This window comes from Bos grunniens, chromosome 3 (genome assembly GCF_055505025.1).
Source record: "Bos grunniens cultivar Pamir isolate PY7600 chromosome 3, Bosgru_T2T1.0, whole genome shotgun sequence".
NCBI classification, from domain to species: domain Eukaryota; kingdom Metazoa; phylum Chordata; class Mammalia; order Artiodactyla; family Bovidae; genus Bos; species Bos grunniens.
In genome coordinates this window covers 108,683,799-108,707,213 of record NC_141167.1, presented here as the reverse complement: position 1 = coordinate 108,707,213, position 23,415 = coordinate 108,683,799, and the positions used below count along the sequence as shown (strand labels likewise).

Sequence of the window (23,415 nt, the reverse complement as noted above, 5' to 3'; positions counted from 1 at the left end):
AACACAATGCCCAACACTCAACTTTTACCCTACACAGGGTGCAAAGCAAAACTCAGGACAGTCCTTTATGGACTCCCACCAACCCATGTGGCTTCCATAGACTTCCAAATCAGCACCCAGCACCAATGTCCTAACCTCTTCCTCCGTGGTCTGGTAAATATCTTCCACACAGTCCCCATGCCTGAGCTGATGTCTTCAGAAAGATATACACCACCACACAGGAGAGGCTGTGGGGATTATTATGTGTAGGAAGGTCCTCTTTGGAAAGCTTCAGGAGAAGAGGGGCTAGGCACTGAGTTGATGATGGAAGAAGAGGATTCATCCGGGACGGTGAGGATCCTGAGTGGCAGGGCAGCTTGGGGAGGTGTTAGAGGATGTCAGAAGGACACATATACCCAGAGAGTTGGCAGCAGGAAAGTCAGAGTAACAGACCAGGGGCAGCTGGAGCCAGACCAGAGCTGGGGGAGGCAGGTGCCTGCTGGAATCAGGCTGTGAGTGGAGGTGTCCTAGGAGTGCCGAGTCTCCTGCTTCCTCCAATTAAATTATCTATGTGGGCTCACTTTCTGGCTTGTGGACCTGACTGCACACTCTAAGCTCTTTTTCTTCTAACTATGTTCACCAATTACCTATGAATGGAAGACAGAGGGTTTCTAAAGAGCTGAGAGAGGCCCTAGAGTGATCCACATGGAACCAATGCTGCTGATATGAACTGCATGTGAATTCCCCCAAAGTGACCAGCTCTACATTGGCCCCAAGTTTGAAATGTTTTTCATAAATACCACTGACCACGTGCTGAGAGACAGCAGGGCCAGGAACAGCAGATGACTGGATTGACAGACCCAGGAGAAAGACCCATAAGAGCCCAGGCTGGGCACAGCTCCCAGTTCTCACTTTGTATGTGGCCTCTCCATATGCCTGCTGGCTCAGCTCTGCATACTGGTCTCCACCATCACTGTCCCTCAGATTCTCCTGAAATTCTATACCTGAGTCATACACAGAGTGAAGCTTGATCTTGGCCTTGAAAACATATACTTTCCCCCATGGCAATGAACCCCAAGGCCAAGCCTATACCCACCTTCCCCTTCCCCAGAGATAATTGTTTTGAGCAGCAAAATAAAGGAGGAAGGCAGCCAAAGGTTCAGTGGGGGAAGGACGGGATGTGGGGCCAGAAGGAAAAGTGAAACCTGCCTCTTCCAGTCTCTATCTCCCTCTTCTTCCCTCGTGTCTTCCAAAGGAACAGTCCAACTCCAGGGATCAACAGCATAACCACAACAGCCTTTATGATGCATGGCAGGGGGTCAGCACTGACCTGTCCATGTGAATCTGTTTTCCTCACACAGAGAGAATGAAGAAAGTTAAGGAAAGATACAGCTTGTAATACCTTTTGCCAAAGGGAGATATAGAGAGAGGAGATGGTGAAGTCTGAGCAAAAGAGGAAAGAGTGAGGCAGTATCATTCATTCACCCAGGTCCCGAGCTCCTGCTTGATGCCAGGGATGCTGAGAGGAGCAAGCTGGGGTCATACAGGGGGAAGACTGAAAATACCAAAGTCTTCCAGCCAGAGAGATGGCAGTGCCATAGAAGTTTATACCTTGTACACTGGCCTTCAAGGAGGGCCTCCCAGAGGAGGTGATGCAAAAACTCAGCCTTGAGGGAGGAATAGGAGTTTACCAGACATTCAGACTGGGCACAGCTTTCCAAGAAGGAGTGAAATGGCTGTTTCCACTTCCATTTGTTTGTTCCATGACAAATCTCCAGCCCTAGGGGTTGCAGTCGCCCTAGACCAGCAAGCAGGAGAGGATAGGGCACGGGCGAGCTGGGCAAGGAGGATCAGAGGGAGGAAGAGGCTCTTTCCAGAGGGTTTTATGGGTCATGCTGAGTGTTGAACTTTATCTGAGACTCCAGAATGGGACCAAGGGAAAGGTATAATGAGATTTTAAGTGATGCTGACATATCAGCTCCCACCAGCAGCTCATGGGAGACAGTTAGAGGTGCTGGACTGCACACAAGATACCAGGTCATTCATTCAGTGAAATATTAACTCAGCAGTGCTAAAAGTTTTGTTTGGTGTAAATTAAAAGAAGAACAGGACAAGTCCTCTGCCCTCAAGGTGTTCCAGGCTGTGGAGAAGACAAACCCATCAATAGCGTTGCTACTCAATGTGGGATGGCCATGGACTGCTCCTTAAAGGGGATGATGCCTGAGGTAGGACAGTTACAGCAGCTGCAACATGAGCTTGAGCCACCCTTAGTTTAACTTGATTCATAATGCTACTATAACCAAGTGCAGGACACTGGTTACAGGCCCGTGACCTGAGGAAAATCCTTCAATAGCAATAACTATGGACATGAGAAACTCTTGACTTGGGCGGTTTGATGGTAGAGGAAACAGCATTTCCAGAGGCTCAGAAGCTTGCAATTGCAGGACACATTCAGGGAAGCCAAGCAAACAATTCAGTGTGAAGTGTGTGAGGTAAGGAACATGGGCAGAGGAGCTTTGCAGCCCTGAATCCTTCAGGGAGTCCCTGGGTCAGACTCCTACAGATGATACAGACCAATCACAAAATCCGATTGCTTTTCAAAAGACTACAGTGGATGACACACTATGGATAATGAATGAGGTAGGAGAAGTGCTGGAAAACTATTGCCCTGGACCAGACCTGACACTGCCCTGCAGCATGTGGGAGGGAAGGAGCTCCCCAGAGGGCAACAGGCAGGCAGGTGCAGGCAGCAGGGAGCATGGGTCAGGAGAAGGGTGAGCCCTCAGAGAAATATATCTCTAGTGAATGCTTTTGATGTTGCAGCTCTAGTTCTCTTTGCCTCTCCCCCACCACCCCTGGTCTACCTCCAGGGCCAGCTAGGACAGGGAATAGATCATCTTCAGCTGGGTGGACAAGATTTTCATTAAAGAAATCCCTGTTTCTTGAGAGAAGTGTAGGAATGGAGTTGGACTGGCAGGCAAGGTCTTGAGAGACAGTTAAGCAGACATGCTACGGCTGTACCTATCAGACTCCTTTATCAGGTGACCCATTAAAAGGTGGGGCTAATAACATGGTAGGGAGAAAAGCCCATGACCCTCACCCCTGAGCTCTGACAGTGCCCCTCCCCTCTAGCAGGTGCACTCACCAGAGGCTCAGACTTCTCCCAGGTCTAAGATGGCAGTTTTTTGATCCACCTGATTGCTGACCACACAGGTCAAGCTGGCACTTGGTTGACTCAGGGGCAGGCTCAGAGTCAGGGTCGAGGAGTGTGAGGATGGATCCAGCGTTATTCTCTGCCCCCTGGGAAGGCCCGTGCTCCCCCAGGTCACCTTCAGGTCCTGTGTCCCCTGAGGCTGTGCACTCCAGGGTGGCATTGCACCAGCCTGGTGTGACAGATGCTGATTTGACCATAATCTGGGGAAGGGGTGCAGGATCTGGGAGAGAAGAGACAAAAGAATGGGGCTCACATGATTGGAGAACATTTCAGTCTGCACATTCTCATCTATTATCTCACTGAAACCCTGGCATTCTCCCCTTAATGATAGTGAACACATTTTACAGATAAAACACAATTTGCAGAACTAGAACAAATAATTTCACAATTTGTATGGAAATACAAAAAGCCTCGAATAGCCAAAGCAATCTTGAGAAAGAAGAATGAACTGGAGGAATCAACCTTCCTGACTTCAGGTTATACTACAAAGCCACAGTTCAAGACAATATGGTACTGGTCCCTAAACAGAAATATAGACCAATGGAACAAGATAGAAGGCTCAGAAATAAACCTAGGCACCTATGGGTACCTTATTTTTTAACAAAGGAGGCAAGAATATACAATGGGGCAAAGACAGCCTCTTCAGTAATGGTGCTGGGAAAACTGGTCAACCACCTGTAAAAGAATGAAACTAGAACACTTTCTAACACCATACACAAAAATAAACTCAAAATGGATTAAAGATCTAAACATAAGACCAGAAACTATAAAACTCCTAGAGGAAAACATAGGCAAAACACTCTCCAACATAAATCACAGCAAGATCCTCTATGACCCACCTCCCAGAGTAATGGAAATAAAAGTAAAAATAAACAAATGGTACCTAATTAAGTTTAAAAGCTTTTGCACAACGAAGGAAACTATAAGCACGGTGAAAAGACAACCCTCAGAATGGGAGAAAATAATAGCAAATGAAGCAACTGACAAAGAATTAATCTCAAAAATATACAAGCAGCTCCTGCAGCTCAATGCCAGAACAATAAACGACCCAATCAAAAAATGGGCCAAAGAACTAAACATTGGGCTGCAACAGCAAAAGCATTCACTAAAGAACTAAACTTCTTTCTCCAAAGACATACAGATGGCTAACAAACACATGAAAAGATGCTCAACATCACTCATTATCAGAGAAATGCAAATTAAAACCACAATGGGGTTCCATCTCACACCAGTCAGAATGGTTGCTATCAAAAAGTCTACAAACAATAAATGTTGGAGAGGGTGCAGAGAAAAGTGTAAAACTTTTCTTACACAGTGTAAAAACCCTCTTACACTGTTGGTGGGAATGCAAACTAGTACAGCCACAATGGAGAATAATGTGGAGATGCCTTAAAAAACTGGAAATAGAACTGCCATACCACCCAGGAATCTCACTGCTGGGGAAAACAGAATTGAAAGAGACACGTGTACCCCAATGTTCATCGCAGCACTGTTTACAATAGCCAGGACATAGAAGCAACCTAGATGTCCATGAGCAGATGAATGGATAAGAAAGCTGTGGCACATATACACAATGGAATATTACTCAGCCATTTAAAAGAATGCATTTGGATCAGTTCTAATGAGGTGAATGAAACTGGAGCCTACTATACAGAGTGAAGTAAGTCAGAAAGAAAAACACCAATGCGGTATACTAATGCATATATATGGAATTTAGAAAGATGGTAATGATGACCTGGAGAAGGCAATGGCACCCCACTCCAGTACTCTTTTGCCTGGAAAATCCCATGGATGGAGGAGCCTGGTAGCTTCAATCCATGGGGTCGCTAAGAATTGGACACGACTGAGCAACTTCACTTTCACTTTATACTTTCGTGCACTGGAGAAAGAAATGGCAACCCATTCCAGTGTTCTTGCCTGGAGAATCCCAGGGACATGGGAGTCTGGTGGACTGCCGTCTATGGGGTCGCACAGAGTCGGACATGACTGAAGCAATCTAGCAGAAGCAGCAGCAATGATGACCCTATATTCGAGACACCAAAAGAGACACAAATGTAAAGAACAGCCTTTTGGACTCTGTGGGAGAAGGCAAGGGTGGGATAATTTGAGAGAATAGCATTAAGACATATATTATCATATGTGAAACAGATTGCCAGTCCAGGTTCGATGCATGAGACAGGGTGCTCAGGGTTGGTGCACTGGAATGACCCTGAGGGATGGGATGGGGAGGGAGGTGGGAGGGGGGTTCAGGATGGGGAACACATGTACACCCATGGCTGATTCATGCCAATGTATGGCAAAAACCACTACAATATTGTAAAGTAATTAGCCTCCAATTAAAATAAATTAATTAATTTTTTTAAACCCATAATTTGCCAAATACTTAACACACAGCAAGTGACAATAAAGAGGGGAGCCACTGAGGTAAGTTGTATGTGATTTTACTAAATTGTGTGTATGTTTAGAAAGTCTTGAACATCTCCAACCAGAAAATAAAGCCTGATCCCACTTTCCCAAAACCCATTATTTCTAAGAAAACTGGGTTTCTCCTAGAAGCGGTAGAAGTCTGGTACAGAAGGCCTAGTCCTGGATCAGGATCTTGCCCTTCTCTCTTGCACAGATGATGCTTGAGATTGTATAGCCTCTAGAGAAGACAGACACCTGGTCAGCACTGGGACCCCAGAGAAATGTTCTGTGCTCACAGGGATGGACAACTTTGTGGAAGATGCAGCAGTAGCAACTACTATGATGAGTCTGAGTCTGGTTAGAACATGCCACTGAACTTGAGATGTGATATACTGATCAATTGGTCATAGAAATCACATGGGAACCTAAGGCAGCAACAGTCTCTCACAGCAGATATTTTCCTAGGCCGTTGGACTTTAGGGAAAAAAAGTGTTGACTAAGTGAGGGTATCTGGAAATGTTACAGAGTAATTTTTCTCCTACATCTACTGAAGGCTTCTAGTGCTGGATTGGTGGAATCTTTGCATGTAAGGCTGGTCTTGTGCTGGCTCTGAGTAAAAGGAGAAGGAGGTACAGACTACCCATGAATTTCTGAATTGTGATAGATGAATAATGGACCCCAAATAAGTCCACATCCAATCCTCAGAACCCGTGACTATGTTAGGTTACGTGGCAAGGTGAAATTAAGGTAACAGATGGAATTAAGGCTGCTACGTAGCTTGCTTTAAAATGAGGAGATTATTCTGATTACCTGGATGGGACCAACAGTAATCACAAGGGTCCTTAAACATGGAAGGAAGAAGAAGATGAGGTCAAAGGGATAAGATATGAGAAGAATTGCTCCCAATATTGCAGGCTTTTAAGATGGAGGAAGGTGATCCTGAGCCAAATAATATAAACAACCACTAGAAGGTGGAAAATACAAATAAATGAATCTCCTTCTGGAACCTCTAGTAAACAACACAGCCCTGCCAATACCTTGACTTTGGCCTGGTAAGACCCGTGTGTGACTTCTGACCTGTAGCTCAGAAAGATAATAAATTTGCTTTGTGTTAAGTCTCCAAATTAAAGCAGCAACAGACAACTAATACACACATTAAGTAAACCTGGACCTAAAAAGAACAATAATTGTTATGGCAATATCATTTCCCCAAATTTCCATTCTCCTCTCCCAAACTACTAAAGTGGTTTTATCCCTGGTATAAATCTCAACTCCTCTCACCATTTGCAGTAAACCACTTACTTCCTAATTCAAAGGCAAAAAAGAGTCTGAAGGTTGGTACCTGGAAGGGATCCTGAAGAATGGGGCCTGTGTGACATTCCTAGAACAAAAGAACAAGGGAAGCCATAGGGTGGAGTGAGGAGTGTCACTCACCATAGACAGTGAGGAAGAAAACCTGTTTAAATTCTATTCCTCCAGTGAAGCTGGCTTGAGCCCGGTACTGCCCACTGTCCTCTGGGGTCAGGTTATCAATCCTCAGGGACAGGATGTTAGGCACATGGACCCTGTGCTGGTAACTTGTCCTGGAGGCTGACCCAGGTTGGGGTGTCTGCCCCACGGTGGACTCACAGCAGGACACTGTAGTTTGACTCAGGACCAAAGCCCCACGAGACCTCCTCTGGGTCAGCTTCTTGATTCTTGGTCATCTAAAATAACACAGAACCTCCTTGGATCCCCTGCATGGGAACAAATCCAGCATCCTCAACTCTAGGACCATGTGCTCCATAACTCTTGACTCCAGTGCTGCAGATGCCTAGGGCATTGGAAACAGGAAACATATTTTTTTTCAGTAACAATAAAGGATAAAATTATACAGCCTATATTTTAAACGAAATTCATCCAATATACTTCCTTGATTCTTAGGAGGCAAACTAGTAACATGATTTTGAAGCAATTTCTACTTAGGAGGCAAACTAGTAACATGATTTTGAAGCAATTTCTACTATTAAACCCTAGTTCTAGTGAACTGTTACCTCAAGTAGGTAAGTTTAACTAATCTACAGTTTCCTCACCTACATTATAAATTGAATGAGATCATGGATCAAAAGCACCTAGCACACTTTCTATCCATACCAAATGCATAACTGTAGGAGGAGCTTCTTAATTGTCCCCTTATGTTCACATCCTTATGTAGTGCCCTCCCCTGGAATGGGGCTGAATCTAGAGAGTGGCTTAGGACTAGACTAGAGTAGATGTGATGGATGTCACTCAGTGATCCTAGGTTATACAAGACTGTGACTTCCCTCTTGCTCACACTCTCTCTTCTTCACGTTCACTCTTGTTTGCTCTGAGGAACTCAGCTGCCTGTTGTCAGCTACCCTAAGGAGTGTCCCACATGACAAGAAACTGAGGTTGCCTCTGGCCAACATCCAGGGAGGAAATGGCACCCTCAGTCCAATAGCCACAGGCACTGCCTCCCATCAGCAATCCACGAGAACTCTTGGGATCCTATCTTGCCCATTTGACCCTAAGCTGATGCAGCCAAGACTCTGATTTCAGTCTTGAAGACCCTGAGCCAGAGGACTCAGGTGATCCAACTCTAAGCCCTGAACCACAGAAACTGTGAGATTATATCTGATGGTGTTTAAGGCAGCAAGTTTTGGGATAACATGTAACACAGAAATAGATACCTAATACAAACTTGAAGACTGCTCTCCTTCCCAGCATCTTCAGGGCAATATAGTAGTCAGAACAAGCTAGACTGTGCTAGGTAACAAACAGTTACAGAACCTTAGTATCTCAGAACAAGCAGAGTTTATATCTCCTACCACTGGTCCCCTCAGAGAGTGAGGGAAGGATCCTAACTCAAATGTTGGAGGATTTACTACCTTGTAGCTGCACCCATGGAGCTCACAGCATACACATAGGCTCCCAGCCCCACTGCAGGGATGGAAGACAGGAGAATCACACAGGGGTTTCACTGCATCTGTCCAAAAGTAGTGTGCTCTCTGCTCATATTTTTTGGCCAGCACTCATCACAAGGCTAACTGCCAAGGACTAGAATATGAAGGGAAGACTGCTGGGGTCCAGCCCCAGCTGATTCAGGGTATTCAAAGGAGAGACGGCTTCGGCGACCTATTTATTTATTTATTTATCAAAGATATAAAGAGTAATAGAATTAAGGATAGCTTAGTAGGAAACTTCAGCGGAGAAAAGAAGCTGAGTAGCTTGGTTTACGCAGAAAATCAATATAACCTGTGACACCAGGTTAGCTCTGACCACGGAGGCCGCAGGCACCCTCTCGAATAGCGGAAGGTGCCCAACCTTAGACACCTTCTCGAGTGGGTCTTAGAAGCCCAGGCAAATAAATGGTAGCAGAGGATATCCGCGCTCCAGATGGAGACTCAGCTGGAAGTTAAGGAGAAAAATGACATGGGGAGACCAAGCTTTGGTGAGCAAGGCCCCTAGCTTTATTTTCAACAGGGGCTTATATACCCTAAGTTACACATAGAGGATAATAGGGTATGCAAAGTCAGCAGTCTTTGATCCTTATCAAAAACCAGGGTTTGTTTCCTGCACATTTATCGTATACAAATGGTTTAGGTGATTTACGTCATCTTCTGGCCAGAAGGCCTATTAACATTTTATGACTCTTTACAAAGACTTATTTTCTCTAAGAGTAATTATTTTAAGGTTTGGTGCCATCTTCCGAAGGTAAAATTGCATTCCTATAGGGCGGATGTGTAATGGGTTTACAACAAAGGAAAGAATTTATTACCTTAAGGGTCTAAAGTTACTAACACCAAGGCCACTACTTATTTTTTCTACACACCAACTATTAATTAATACATATTCAAGGATACAATACAGGGGATGTGAAAACTTGGCAACAAACATTGGCTCATCAATGAAATCTTTTACTAGTTTTATTCTGACAGTTTCTAACTCTCTGAGAGGCTCTAAGCTATTTGAATATCTTAAGCTTCCCATGCCTCTCGAGGCTGGGAGACTGTAAACAATCGTATGGGAGACTGTAAACAATCGTATGCATAGCTGTAGGAGTCCGGGTAAATTTGTCAGGCGAGTTAGAGAGCTATCTGAGGGGTTTGGATTTAAACACTCCTAGTTGCCCAGGAACTTTATTAATTGGAGCTGTAAGTTAACTTTTTGACAGAGAGAGTGAGATGGTGGTAGGAGACAGCCCCCAGTAAAGTCAGAGGTGAGAGCACAAAGCAATAAAGTAGGCAGACTCTGGTTTTTTGGGGGTAGATGCTCGAGAATATCCGGGGGGACTCCCAAGGCTCGATCCTGCCTTTGCGTATGCCGAGCCTCCATCCTCATGACCTTTGTCACGAGTGGAATGCCTCTCGCCGGCTCCTGGCAGGAGACCTAGTGATCACTTAATAAGCTCTACTGTCCTCGCTTATTTAACTTATATGCAGAGTACATCATGAGAAACGCTGGGCTGGAGGAAGCACAACCTGGAATCAAGATTGCCGGGAGAAATATCAATAACCTCAGATATGCAGATGACACCACCCTTATGGCAGAAAGTGAAGAAGAACTACAGAGCCTCTTGATGAAAGTGAAAGAGGAGAGTGAAAAAGTTGGCTTAAAGCTCAACATTCAGAAAACTAAGATCATGGCATCTAGTCCCATCACTTCATGGCAAATAGATGGGGAAACACTGGAAACAGTGGCTGACTTTATTTTGGGGGGCTCCAAAATCACTGCAGATGGTGACTGCAGCCATGAAATTAAAAGATGCTTACTCCTTGGAAGGAAAGTTATGACCAACATAGACAGCATATTAAAAAGAAGAGACATTACTTTGTCAACAAAGGTTCATCTAGTCAAGGCTATGGTTTTTCCAGTAGTCATATATGAATGTGAGAGTTGGACTATAAAGAAAACTGAGCACAGAAGAATTGATGCTTTTGAACTGTGGTGTTGGGAAAGACTCTTGAGAGTCCCTTGACTGCAAGGAGATCCAACCAGTCCATCCTAAAGCAGATCAGTCCTGGATGTTCAGTGGAAGGACTGATGTTGAAGCTGAAACTCCAATACTTTGGCCACCTCATGCGAAGAGCTGACTCATTTGAAAAGACCCTGATGCTGGGAAAGATTGAGGGCAGGAGGAGAAGGGGACAACAGAGGATGAGATGGTTGGATGGCATCACCGACTCAATGGACATGGGTTTGGGTGGACTCCAGGAGTTGGTGATGGACAGGAAGGCCTGGCATGCTGTGGTTCATGGGGTTGCAAAGAGTCAGACACGACTGAGAGACTGAATTGAACTGAACTGTCCTTGTGACCCTGAGTTGTGAACAGTGGGCACATTTGCTGCAGGGCTACCACCTCCTGAGCCCACCCTCCCTCTTCAGACATAGGCCCAAGGGATCTGACACCCTCTGTCCTTTCTGGGGACCAGGTAGGACAGAAAACAGAATGAGGGAAAGTGCCCTATTCTGAAAAGATGATCAATCTGCTTCTTCCAGCAAGTCAGGATTCATCTGCCGTGATTGGTCTCAGCCTTCCACGGTCCCAGTTTTCTTTCCAATTCAATAAAAGCTCATCATTTCAGACCTGTCTCCCTCCTGCTGCTGCTGCTGCTAAGTCGCTTCAGTCATGTTCGACTCTGTGCAACCCCATAGAAGGCAGCCCACCAGGCTCCCCTGTCCCTGGGATTCTCCAGGTAAGAACACTGGAGTGGGTTGCCATTTCCTTCTCCAATGCATGAAAGTGAAAAGTGAAAGTGAAGCTGCTCAGTCGTGTCCAACTCTTAGTGACCCCATGGACTGCAGCCTATTAGGCCCCTCCATCCATGGGGTTTTCCAGGAAAGAGTTCTGGAGTGGGTTACCATTGCCTTTTCCTCCTTTCCCTCCTACTGTACTTATTCTCATTCCTGGTTCTTGCTGGAAGCAAAGAATAGCACATGCTAGTGTTCATATGCCCAATGGTTTCAGATATTTCTTTGTATTCATTTAATCAGGCATCCCCTCCAGGTCAGGCTTCAGGGGACATCTGTCCAGACCCCTTGTCACAGAAGAGGAAGATTCTCAGGAGGTGAACTTGTGCTGGGCAAAGCCACACCTGGCACCAAGGCTCGTCTCTCCCAGCCCAGCGCTTCTCCCCTGCAGAAGCTCCCACCAGCTCCCTCACCCTCTCCCTATCCTCCCCAGGGGCTCCCATCCCAGCACTGTTGTCTCATCACCAGGATATGAGCAGCTCCTGGAGGCTTATCCTCCAGTTTCCCTCTCTTGAAATGAGGAAGCAAGAACTTTGACGGTCTTAGCAAGGCAGGAACTTCTTGCCAGCTAAGGGTTAAACAATAGCCCAGCCAGACTCCCCACTTGCTGGGGGAAAAATAAAAATAAAAAACAGGAACCAGGGAGAGAGGAAGCTCAGCCCTCAGGCTACAGAGAGGATCCCCTCAGAAGGGAATAATGAGCCCACCTGTGAGGATGATGAAAGAAGACTTTGAAAGGGAAGGAAGGGGGCAAGAGCTGTGATCTACCAAAGGTCTAATCCTAAAAGAGAAAAGAAAGTCAGGGAAAGTGTAGTTAAAAACAATATAGTGTAAAAGTTTATTTAAATAATGTAAAATTTAATATTAACAAATCAACTTAAAACTGTGTCTGTTTCTCCCTGTCTCTTATGTAATCTGCCAACCCAAAAGACTATGGACAAAACCCTAGATAACAGAACAGATTTTCCACTTAAAAAAAAACTAGAGTAGAGAAGGTCTACATTTTACTGTTGACATAGAGTTTTCTTGTTAAAAAGGAGGTAATGTTTTGCAAAGCTCATTCTTAATTCAAGACATCTCTTTACAAATGGTCTCTAATTCATTAATTTTCATATAATTCCTACAAGTTCATTTAGTGGCTGGGATACTAAAACAAAAAATTAAGACACAAAAAGCTTTCCAACTTTCTCCAGATTTCATAATTTAGTCGGCATTTCCTCATTAGTTTATATTTAATTTCCATATATATAATCATATAATCTTCCAGGAAGTCATGTATGTGATTAGGGTTTTGTCCAGTCTTCAGTTCACTTTTCACTTAATTCCCTGTAGTTTCTACATCCCTTTCTCTTCTCTTTTGCCCTAGTTCACCCACTTCAAGAGCCCACATTACCAGTCTATTGTTCCTTCCATAGTTTCACTATGTTCTTACAACAGGTAGATACACAGAAACCCTTAAACTTAAGAAGCTGTTGTTTCTTTTACAAAAGCAGAATTTCATTTCATTGTATTTAACATCCTGCATCTTTCCCAAGAAATCAAGACTACCGTTGCTTCCTCCATCTCAGACAGAGTTCTAGTCAACCTCCTCCTCCACAAGGCAGCTGCAGAGACTGTCAGGTTCCCTCTGAGTTGTTCCCCAGCCCGTCCAAGGCAAGGAGCCAGCTTCTTAGTCTCTCTCCCTCTCCACAGGAAGCTCTGGGCTCTCCGGACCTCCCATTACTGTTGCAGAGACAGCCTTATCTCCCTCAAATGTTTCCCTTAAAATAGTGAAGGCTGCCTGAGCTCAGGTGTCCTAGACTCACCACAACCAGAAGCTCATTTTGCTCTTCTATTCACCCCAGAACTCTAAACCAAATGCACTGCATTTGCTAAATAATTACAAAGCCGTTATTTCTTTTTGTTCACCAAGGACATTAGACACAGAAGAGGCACCCTGCCCCCCTGCTCCACCCAGAGGCCCTCCCTCCCAGAAGCCTGGGCCACTTACTGAGGAGGAGGCTGATGAATCCCAGGAACCTTGGAGGCCCAGCAGAGGTGGGGGTCTTCTGGGCAGGGCCCCATTTCAGTCTGCCTGACACCCTGTGCAATTGCAGAGGAAGCATCTAGAAGGAGCAGAAAGAGAGGAGAGAGTGTCACTCAAAGGGCACTTATGCTATTCTCACCCCTAGGGCGGGGCTAGCACGTTAATTCTTGTTTGCAGTTCACCAGCCCATATTTAGCCACTCAGAGGTTTCCTATTATTATTGCCAGCACCTACAGTAGGATGTCAATAAACAATTTCAGAGTATAATACTGCACTGCTTCACTATGTTGGAGGTGCCCATCCTGTGGTCATACCAGACTTGTAATCCCACACTCCCCATACTAATACTCCTTGGAATCCCCCTACCTGTTCCCCGTGGGAACAGCTCAGCCCAGATAGCCATGCTCATCCAAAGCAACCTGTGGTCAAGGCACAGAACTCATGCTATTTTAGCCAGGGTAGGCCACAAGTCTGCTGCTTTTGGTATTGTCTCCTATGTCTTCACACTATTTGGTGAGTTTGATTTTCCATAAGCTTCAACTCTCACTTGCCTAAGTAAGAAATTATCAGTAAAAGAACAAAGTTCTTTGAGTGTCATTTCCCGCATCACCAATGCAAATGTTGGCATTTATCTATTGCTTGCACCCTTATGGCTTTCCCTGCCTTATGGCTTTCACTAGTGCTAGGCATGTTCCCTACACACAGGGCAAAGCCAGACCCCACAGGATCTGATGGGCTCTTGTCTGCATCCCACCCACCACTTCCCTTAAGACTCTGCCAACCCTGTACCTGCTATCACAAAGGGGCAGGGAGAGATGTCTACACTCCCCTCCTAGGCACAGACTCAGCTGCCTCAGACTCACTGCTGTCTACTGAGGCTCAGGCTCTGGTCTCTTCTCTTGAGACTAAATACCCCACACCAGAGAACTGTCAGGTTCCACACCTCACAGGAGCAGCCCCACCTATCTAACTCCTGGTCTATAAAGCGGAATGCCAAGTCATTCATTTGAAATAAAAGTCTGAGGACAGATGCCAAACAGGGACTCAAGACATCCCCTTCCTGTGAACAGGGTCTCTCCCCAACAATAAGGTGGCTTGCTGGGCACAGACCTCACAATGGTCACAGTAGGGGGCTTTTCTCCCTCATTTTGAAACTTCCTACCGAATTAAAACACTTTTTTATGGGAAGATGATGTGACCCCAAACCTTTTCATGAAAAGTATAGAGAAAGGGAAGAAGTAACTTCACAGTGGATGAGCCTGGGGAACACTCCCTTCAGCCTGGTGATGAAGGTCAGCATCCTCCGTGGTATGTCATGTGGTAGCATATATCCTTGATATGATACAATGAAAATAGCACTTGCTTCAGTGGTCCTCTACCCAATATCCAAAACTCTAGTCTAATCATGAGAGAAACATTCAGTTCAGTTCAGTTAAGTCGCTCAGTCGTGTCCGACTCATTGCCACCCCATGAACCACAGCATGCCAGGCCTCCCTGTCCATCATCAACTCCCAGAGTTCACCCAGACTCAGGTCCATCGAGTCAGTGATGCCATCCAGCCATCTCATCCTCTGTCGTCCCCTTCTCCTCCTGCCCTCAATCTTTCCCAGCATCAGGGTCTTTTCAAATGAGTCAGCTCTTAACATCAGGTGGCCAAAGTACTGGAGTTTCAGTTTCAACATCAGTCCCACCAATGAACACCCAGGACTGATCTCCTTTAGTATGATTGGATCTCCTTGCACTCTAAGAGACTCTCAAGAGTCTTCTCCAACACCACAGTTCAAAAACATCAATTCTTCTGTGCTCAGCTTTCTTTACAGTCCAACTCTCACATCCATACATGACTACTGGAAAAATCATAGCCTTGATTAGATGGACCTTTGTTGACAAAGTAATGTCCTTGATTTTTAATATGCTGTCTAGGTTGGTCATAACTTTCCTTCCAAGGAGTAAGCGTCTTTTAATTTCATGGCTGCAATCGCCATCTTCAGTGATCTTGGAGCCAAAAAAATAAAGTCAACCACTGTTTACACTGTTTCCCCATCTATTTGCCACGAAGTGACGGGACCGAATGCCATGATCTTAGTTTTCTGAGTGTTGAGCTTTAAGGCAACTTTTTCACTCTCCTCTTTCCCTTTCATCAAGAGGCTCTTGAGTTCCTCTTCACTTTCTGCCATAAGGGTGGTGTCATCTGCATATCTGAGGTTACTGATATTTCTCCCGGAAATCTTGATTCTAGCTTGTGCTTCCTCCAGCCCAGTGTTTCTCATGATGTACTCTGCATATAAGTTAAATAAGCAGGGTGACAATATACAGCCCTGACATACTCCTTTTCCTATTTAGAACCAGTCTATCATTCCATATCCAGTTCTAACTGTTGCTTCCTGACCTGCATACAGGTTTCTCGAGAGGCTGGTCAGGTGGTCTGGTATTCCCATCTCTTTCAGAATTTTCCACAGTTGATTGTGATCCACATAGTGAAAGGGTTTGGCATAGTCAATAAAGAAGAAATAGATGTTTTTCTGGAACTCTCTTGCTTTTTTGATGATCCAGAGGATGTTGGCAATTTGATCTCTGGTTCTTCTGCCTTTTCTAAATTCAGCTTGAACATCTGGAAGTTCACGGTTCATGTATTGCTGAAGCCTGGCTTGGAGAATTTTGAGCATTACTTTACTAGCGTGTGAGATGAGTACAATTGTGCAGTAGTTTAAGCATTCTTTGGCATTGCCTTTCTTTAGGATTGGAATGAAAACTGACCTTTTCCAGTCCTGTGACCACTGCTGAATTTTCCAAACTTGCTGGCATATTGAGTGCAGCACTTTCCCAGCATCATCTTTTAGGATTTGAAATAGCTCAACTGGAATTCCATCACCTCCACTAGCTTTGTTCATAGTGATGCTTCCTAAGGCCTACTTGACTTCACATTTCAGGATGTCTGGCTCTAGGTGAGTGTGAGTGACCACACCATCGTGATTATCTGGGTCATGAGGATCTTTTTTGTACAGTTCTTTTGTGTATTCTTGCCATCTCTTCTTAATATCTTCTGCTTCTGTTAGGTCCATACCACTTCTGTCCCTTATCGAGCCTGTCTTTGCATGAAATGTTCCGTTGCTATCTCTAATTTTCTTGAAGAGATCTCGTCTTTCCCATTCAATATTTTTCCTCTATTTCTTTGCACTGATCGCTGAGGAAGGCTTTCTTATCTCTCCTTGCTGTTCTTTGGAACTCTGCATTCAAATGGGTATATTTTCCTCCTTTGCCTTTTGCTTCTCTTCTTTTCACAGCTATGAAACATTAGACAAATCCTAATTCAGGAAAATGTTGCCAAATACCCTACTGCTACTGCTGCTAAGTCACTTCAGTCGTGTCCAACTCTGTGTGACCCCATAGACGGCAGCCCACCAGGCTGAACCATCCCTGGGCTTCTCCAGGCATGAACACTGGAGTGAGTTGCCATTTCTTTTCCAACGCATGAAAGTGAAAAGTGAAAGTGAAGTCACTCAGTCGTATCCGACTTTTAGTGACCCCGTGGACTGCAGCCTACCAGGCCTCTCCATCCATAGGATTTTCCAGGCAAGAGTACTGGAGTGGAGTGCCATTGCCTTCTCTGAAATACCCTACAGACTCTCCTTAAAACTGTCATGAGAAAAAGGAACAGCCAACAAACTGTCAGAGCCCAGAGGAGACCAAGGACACAGGATGACTAAATGCAAGATGAGATCCAGGACACTGGGTAAAAATTGAAGGACAACTGAATTAAAGTAGAACTTTCAATACTTACCAATGTTTCCATATTATAACGCTGATATGTCATCAAGGCTCCTCTGCCCTTGGACTTTTCCAGGCAAGAATACTAGAGTGGGTTGCCATTTCCTATTCCATAGGATCTTCTCAGCCTAGGCATTGAACAGACATCTTCTGTGTCTCCTACACTAGCAGCCAGATCCTTTACCACTAAGCCACTTGGGAAGTCCTAACATATTGATATCACTCTATTAATTGCAACAAATATTAGGAGTATAAGATGTTGATAATGTTGCAGGAAATGAGACCCATCCAGGGCCCAAGAGTGGGATCATGTCTAACACTCAGGCATGAATTGTTCGAGGAGACACATGTGCTGACAATGCAAGAGATTTTATTGTGAAGGTGCACTTAGGTAGAGAGCAGCAGGGTAAGGGAACCCAGAACTGCTCTGCCACATGGCTTGTAGTCTTGGGTTTCATGATGATGTGGGTTTCTGGCCCTTCATTCTGACTCTGGGTCCTTCCTGGTGGCACACTCATCACTCAGTCAAGATGGATTTCCAATGAGGAGGATTCTGGGAGGTTGGTAGGACATATGGATTGGTGTCTCCTCTCTTCTTTTGACCTTTCTTGAATTCTTCCAGATGGTAATGGCTTGTTAGTTCCAGGTTCCTTACCAGGAGCTCCTGTCATAAAGTAACTCATGCAAATAGTTACTGTGATGCCTGGTCAGGGTTTCAGCCAGTGTTTCCTTTAACAATAATAGGGGAGACTGTATGTGGAGTATATGGCAACTCTCTGTACCATCTTGCCATTTTTTCTGTAAATCTAATATAGTTTTTTAAAACTTTTTTTTCTTTTTTTAAAGTACTACTTGTCTTGAGCTCATATCCCTTCTGGTTACAACTGCTCATGAGAGATATTCAGGAATGTCCATCACCCTTTCCACAAAGACCAGTGAGATCTATGTGTGACTTTCTTCTCCTATATACACAGAAACACTTGTTTCCAGATAAAACCTGTTCCCATTGCTGATCACACAAAAGCAGAATTGAAAACTATTTGGGTTCTGTCCCCAGGCCTGGCTCACAGATGCTCACACATTTATTAAGTAAATGTTTACTGAGCCCCTCCTGGATGCCTGTCATGTGCTAGATGCTCATAATGTACAGTAAACACAACTTCTCTGTTCCTTGTCTGAACAGAGGCCACACCACAGCGGGCAACAGGTGCTAAACCAGGAAATGCCTTATGTAGATATCATGCCAGTTACAGAGAAAGGAAAATACAGGGTGCCGGGAGGGGAGGAGGACACGAAAAAGGGCAGGGAGGCCCCTCTGAGGAAGGGTGACTAAGCTGAGGCCTATAGATTCTGGTGGCCATGAGCTCCACGTGAGCAAATCCAGTGGGCTGATCCCTGTCTTCACCTTACTGACTTTTGGCAGTTTCTTTTTCCAAGAAACCTTCTTTTTTTTTTTTTTTTTTCAGTTTTTTATTTATTTTTATTTTATTTTATTTTATTTTAAAACTTTACAATATTGTATTGGTTTTTTGCTGGACACCAGAGTCTCCTGACTTTCACTGGCCACTCCTTCTCAGCCTCCTCTTCCTGACTATGACCTTCTGAAGCCCAGACCTTGCTGCCTGGACCACTTGCCTGTCTACATAAGCCTTTTTCTGAATTCCAGACCCATGTATAAAATTGCCTACTTTAGAGTCCCACGTGACATTCCCATTGCATCTCAAACTCAAATTTCATGCCTGATCCTCAAGCCTGCTTCTTCCCTGGTGGTCCCTGTTTCCATGGTGCTCAGGCCAAAATCCTTATTCCTCTTTCACTCAGACTCATGTCTGACCTACCAGTAAATCCTGATACCTCTCCATAAATGTTCACGGATCCACCCCCTTCTCATCACATCCACCATTTTCACTTTTCTCTAGAATTCCTGGGGCCTTGCAACACATGCTCAGGCCCCAAACTTGCTGCACTGAACACACAACCAGAGTGGACCTTTAAACTATTGTCATGTCTTATTCCTCTCAAAACACTCTGATGTTAGCCTTCCCACTTAGAAAGAAACTCAAGCCCTGATCTTATCCTTCCAGGCCCACACCATCTTTTCCCCTGGCCACCTTTACCACCTCATCTCTCCAGGTTCCAGCCATCACTTCCCTCCAGCATCACATGCCATGTGTTTGTACCTCTAGTGCTTCACACAGGCTCCCAGCTCAGGACACTGGCACATGCATATTCTCGTCCTAGAATGTCCTTCCACCTATTAAAATGGCTGTCTCTCACAGTCACTCAGGTCTGTCAAAATACCACTTCCCCAAAGAGGTCTTCCTTATAGAGTTCTTGTTCTTCCTTATAGAGTTCTACTTGTCCTGTCTTCACACACTTGTCACCACCTGACCTTGCATATCTATTTCATCATTTATTGATTTCCATTATTCCCTTTATGGTGTGAGTTCTTGAGAGCTGGGAATTTATCCATCTTATTCTCTTCTGTATCCTTAGCACTGAGAAAAATAGTAAACATCTTGTAATTATTCTTTGGAGTTGGGATAGCCTAGTGATTAAAAGTGTGGACTCTGGAGCCAGACCATTTGGCTCAAAATCACAACCACAACCACAACAAAATAAAAAGGGTTTTGAAAAATTAAAAATAAAATAAAAAAAATTTTTAAGTGTAGAAAAACAGTCATTCTGGAACTTGGCTGGGAGTGACACAAAGTGGTAGAACCCATGGGGACAAAATTTGGCAACACCCAAAGAGTCAAAGTGCTATACTCAATACCAGCAAATTTGGTATTGAATATTCCCTGAATATTCATTGGAAGGATTGATGCTGAAGCTGAAACTCCAATTCTTTGGCCACCTGATGCAAACACTGACTCACTGGAAAAGACCTTGATGCTGGGGAAGATTGAGGGCAAGAAAACTCAGCAGTGGCCACAGGACTAGAAAAGATCAGCTTTCTTTCCAATCCCAAAGAAGGGCAATGCCAAAGAATGGTCAAACTACTATACAATTGTTCTCATTTCACATGCTAACAAGGTACTGTTCAAAATCCTTCAAGCTAGGCTTCAACAATACACGAACTGAGAACTTTCAGATGTACAAGTTGCATTTAGAAAAGGCAGAGGAACCAGAGATCAAATTGTCAACATTCATTAGATCATAGAGAAAACAAGGGAATTCCAAAAAAGATCTGCTTCGTTGACCATGCTAAAGCCTTTGATTGTGTGAATCACAACAAACTGTAGAAAATTCTTAAAGAGATGGGAATTCCAGACCATCTTACCTGCCTTCTGAGAAACCTGCATGCAGGTTAAGAAGAAAGAGTTAGAAGCAGACATGGAACAACTGACTGGTTCAAAATTGGGACAGGAGTACATTAAGGCAGTATTTTATCACCCTCCTTATTTAACATATTTTCAGGATACATCATGCAAAATGCTGAGCTGTTTGAATCACAAGCTGGAATCAAGATTGCCATAAGAAATATCAACAAACTCAGATATGCAGATAAGGCCACCCTAATGGCAGAAATTTAAGAGGAACTAAAGAGCCCCTTGATGAAGACGGAGGAGGAAAGTGAAAAAGCTGGCTTGAAATTCAGCACTCAAGCTTTTTAGTCTAGCACTGGGTGGTTCTTCGGATCATGTATGGTGGCTCCGCAGATTTTAACAGCAGAGAACATGGCGGCCCAGAGAGAATGGACCCCGATGGTGTCATCGAGAGCAACTGGAATGAGATTGTTGATAACTTTGATGATATGAACTTAAAGGAGTCTCTTCTTTGGAGCATCTATGCTTATGGTTTTGAGAAACCATCAGCTATTCAGCAGAGAGTTATTATTCCATGTATTAAAGGTATGATGTGATTGCTCAAGCTCAGTCAGGTACTGGCAAGACAGCCACATTTGCTATTTCCATCCTGCAACAGTTGGATATTGAGTTCAAGGAGACCCAAGCACTAGTATTGGCCTCCACTTTTGGATCAACAGATCCAAAAGGTAATTCTGGCACTTGGAGATTATATGAGAGCAACTTGTCATGCCTGCATTGGTGGAACAAATGTCCGAAATGAAATGCAAAAACTGCAGGCTGAAGCACCACATATTGTTGTTGGAACACCAGGGAGAGTGTTTGATATGTTAAACAGAAGATATCTCTCTCCAAAATAGATCAAAATGTTCGTTTTGCATGAAGCAGATGAAATGCTGAGCTGAGGGTTTAAGGATCAAATCTATGAGATTTTCCGAAAATTAAATACTAGTATTCGGGTGGTGTTGCTTTCTGCCACAATGCCAACGGATGTGTTGGAAGTGACCAAAAAATTCATGAGAGATCCAATTCGAATTTTGGTGAAAAAAGAAGAATTGACTTTTGAAGGAATCAAACAGTTTTATATTAATGTTGAAAGAGGGGAATGGAAGTTGGATACACTTTATGACTTGTACGAGACACTGACAATTACACAGGTTGTTATTTTTCTCAATACAAGGCGCAAGGTGGACTGGCTCACAGAGAAAATGCATGCCAGGTACTTCACAGTTTCCGCCCTGCGTGGTGACATGGACCAGAAAGAAAGAGATGTTATCATGAGGGAATTTCGACCAGGGTCAAGCCATGTTCTGATCACTACTGACTTGTTGGCTTGTGGAATTGATGTGCAACAAGTGTCATTGGTTATAAACTATGATCTACCTGCCAACAAAGGTTCGTCTAGTCAAGGCCATGGTTTTACCTGTGGTCAGGTATGGATGTGAGAGTTGGACTGTGAAGAAGGCTGAGTGCTGAAGAATTGATGCTTTTGAATTGTGGTGTTGGAGAAGACTCTTGAGAGTCCCTTGGACTGCAAGGAGATCCAACCAGTCCACTCTAAAGGAGATCAGCCCTGGGATTTCTTTGGAAGGGATGATGCTGAAGCTGAAACTCCAGTAGTTTGGCCACCTCATGCGAAGAGTTGACTCACTGGAAAAGACTCTGATGCTGGGAGGGATTGGGGGCAGGAGGAGAAGGGGACGACAGAGGATGAGATGACTAGATGGCATCACTGACTCAATGGACATGAGTCTGAGTGAACTCTGGGAGTTGGTGATGGACAGGGAGGCCTGGCATGCCGCAATTCATGGGGTCGCAAAGAGTCGGACGCGACTGAGCGATTGACCTGATCTGATCTGATCTGACCTACCAATCGTGAAGATTATATTCACAGAATTGGCAGAGGGGGTCGATTTGGGAGGAAAGGTGTGACTATAAACTTTGTTACTGAAGAAGACAAGATTTTTCATGACATTGAGAGTTTCTACAATACTACAGTGGAGGAAATGCCAATGAATGTGGCCGACCTTATTTAATTCCTGGGATGAGATAGTTTTCAATGCAGTGCTCACTGTTGCTGAATAGACGATCACAACGTGCATTGTGCTTCTTTCGTTGGGAATATTTGAATCTTGTCTCAATGCTCATAATGGATCAGAAATACAGATTTTGATAGCAAAGCATCATTAGTCATGAGCTCTTGTGAGGAAAGTCATTGGCTTTATCCTCTTTAGAGTTAGACTGTTGGGGTGGGTATAAAAGATGGGGTCTGTAAAATCTTTCTTTCTTAGAAATTTATTTCCTAGTTCTGTAGAAATGGTTGTATTAGATGTTCTCTATCATTTAATAATATACTTGTGGACTAAAAGATATAACTGCTGTATAAAATCAGCCAATTATGTTAAACTAGCATATCTGCCTTTATTGTGTTTGTCATTAGCCTGAATAGAAAGGCCTTTAAAATTGATTTTTTTTTTTTAGCATTTGAATGCATTTTGTTTGGTATTATATTTATTCAATAAAGTATTTAATTAGTGAAAAAACAAAGAAATTCATCACTCAATAAACTAGGATCATGGCATACAGTCCCATCACTTCATGGCATACAGATGGGGAAAAAATGGAAACTGGCAAGTTTTATTTTCTTGAGCTCCAAAATCAGTGCAGACTGTGACTGCAGCCATGTAATTAAAAGATGTTTGCTCCTTGAAGAAAAGCTACGACAAACCTAGGCAGTGTATTAAAAAGCAGAGACATCACTTTGCTGACAAACATCCTTATAGTCAAAGCTATGGCTTTTCCAGTAGTCATGTATGGATGTGACTGTTGGACCATTAAAAGGTTGAGTACTGAAGAAATAATGCTTTCAAAGTGTGGTACTAGGGAAGACTCCAGAGTCTGTTGGACAGCAAAGAGATCAAACCACTCAATTAAAGGAAATCAACCCTGAATATTCATTGGAA

General features: G+C 44.1%; 1 protein-coding gene and 1 pseudogene across 6 annotated transcripts in view; one reads left to right on the top strand and one right to left on the bottom strand.

Moving 5' to 3' along the window:
• LOC147376731 (uncharacterized) overlaps positions 1 to 23,415 on the bottom strand; it is a 56,452-nt gene that overhangs the window by 14,519 nt on the left and 18,518 nt on the right. For 2 of the 5 annotated variants that reach the window (XM_086393470.1, XM_086393471.1), the window contains exons 2-4: positions 13,341 to 13,455; positions 12,058 to 12,131; positions 3,125 to 3,413 (exon numbers count right to left, since the gene is read on the bottom strand). In XM_086393470.1, the coding sequence (XP_086249596.1) occupies positions 3,125 to 3,413; positions 12,058 to 12,131; positions 13,341 to 13,414 (437 nt within the window). In that variant the 5' untranslated portion in view covers positions 13,415 to 13,455. Of the gene's footprint in view, positions 1 to 3,124; positions 3,414 to 5,110; positions 5,217 to 7,033; positions 7,413 to 12,057; positions 12,132 to 13,340; positions 13,456 to 23,415 lie in introns of those variants that run through there. The other 3 variants (XR_015161201.1, XR_015161200.1, XR_015161202.1) reach the window with 2 other exon arrangements.
• LOC147376732 (eukaryotic initiation factor 4A-II-like) lies at positions 20,734 to 23,003 on the top strand (annotated as a pseudogene). The gene is made up of 2 exons (XR_015161686.1): positions 20,734 to 21,833; positions 22,317 to 23,003. The product of XR_015161686.1 is annotated as a eukaryotic initiation factor 4A-II-like (transcript).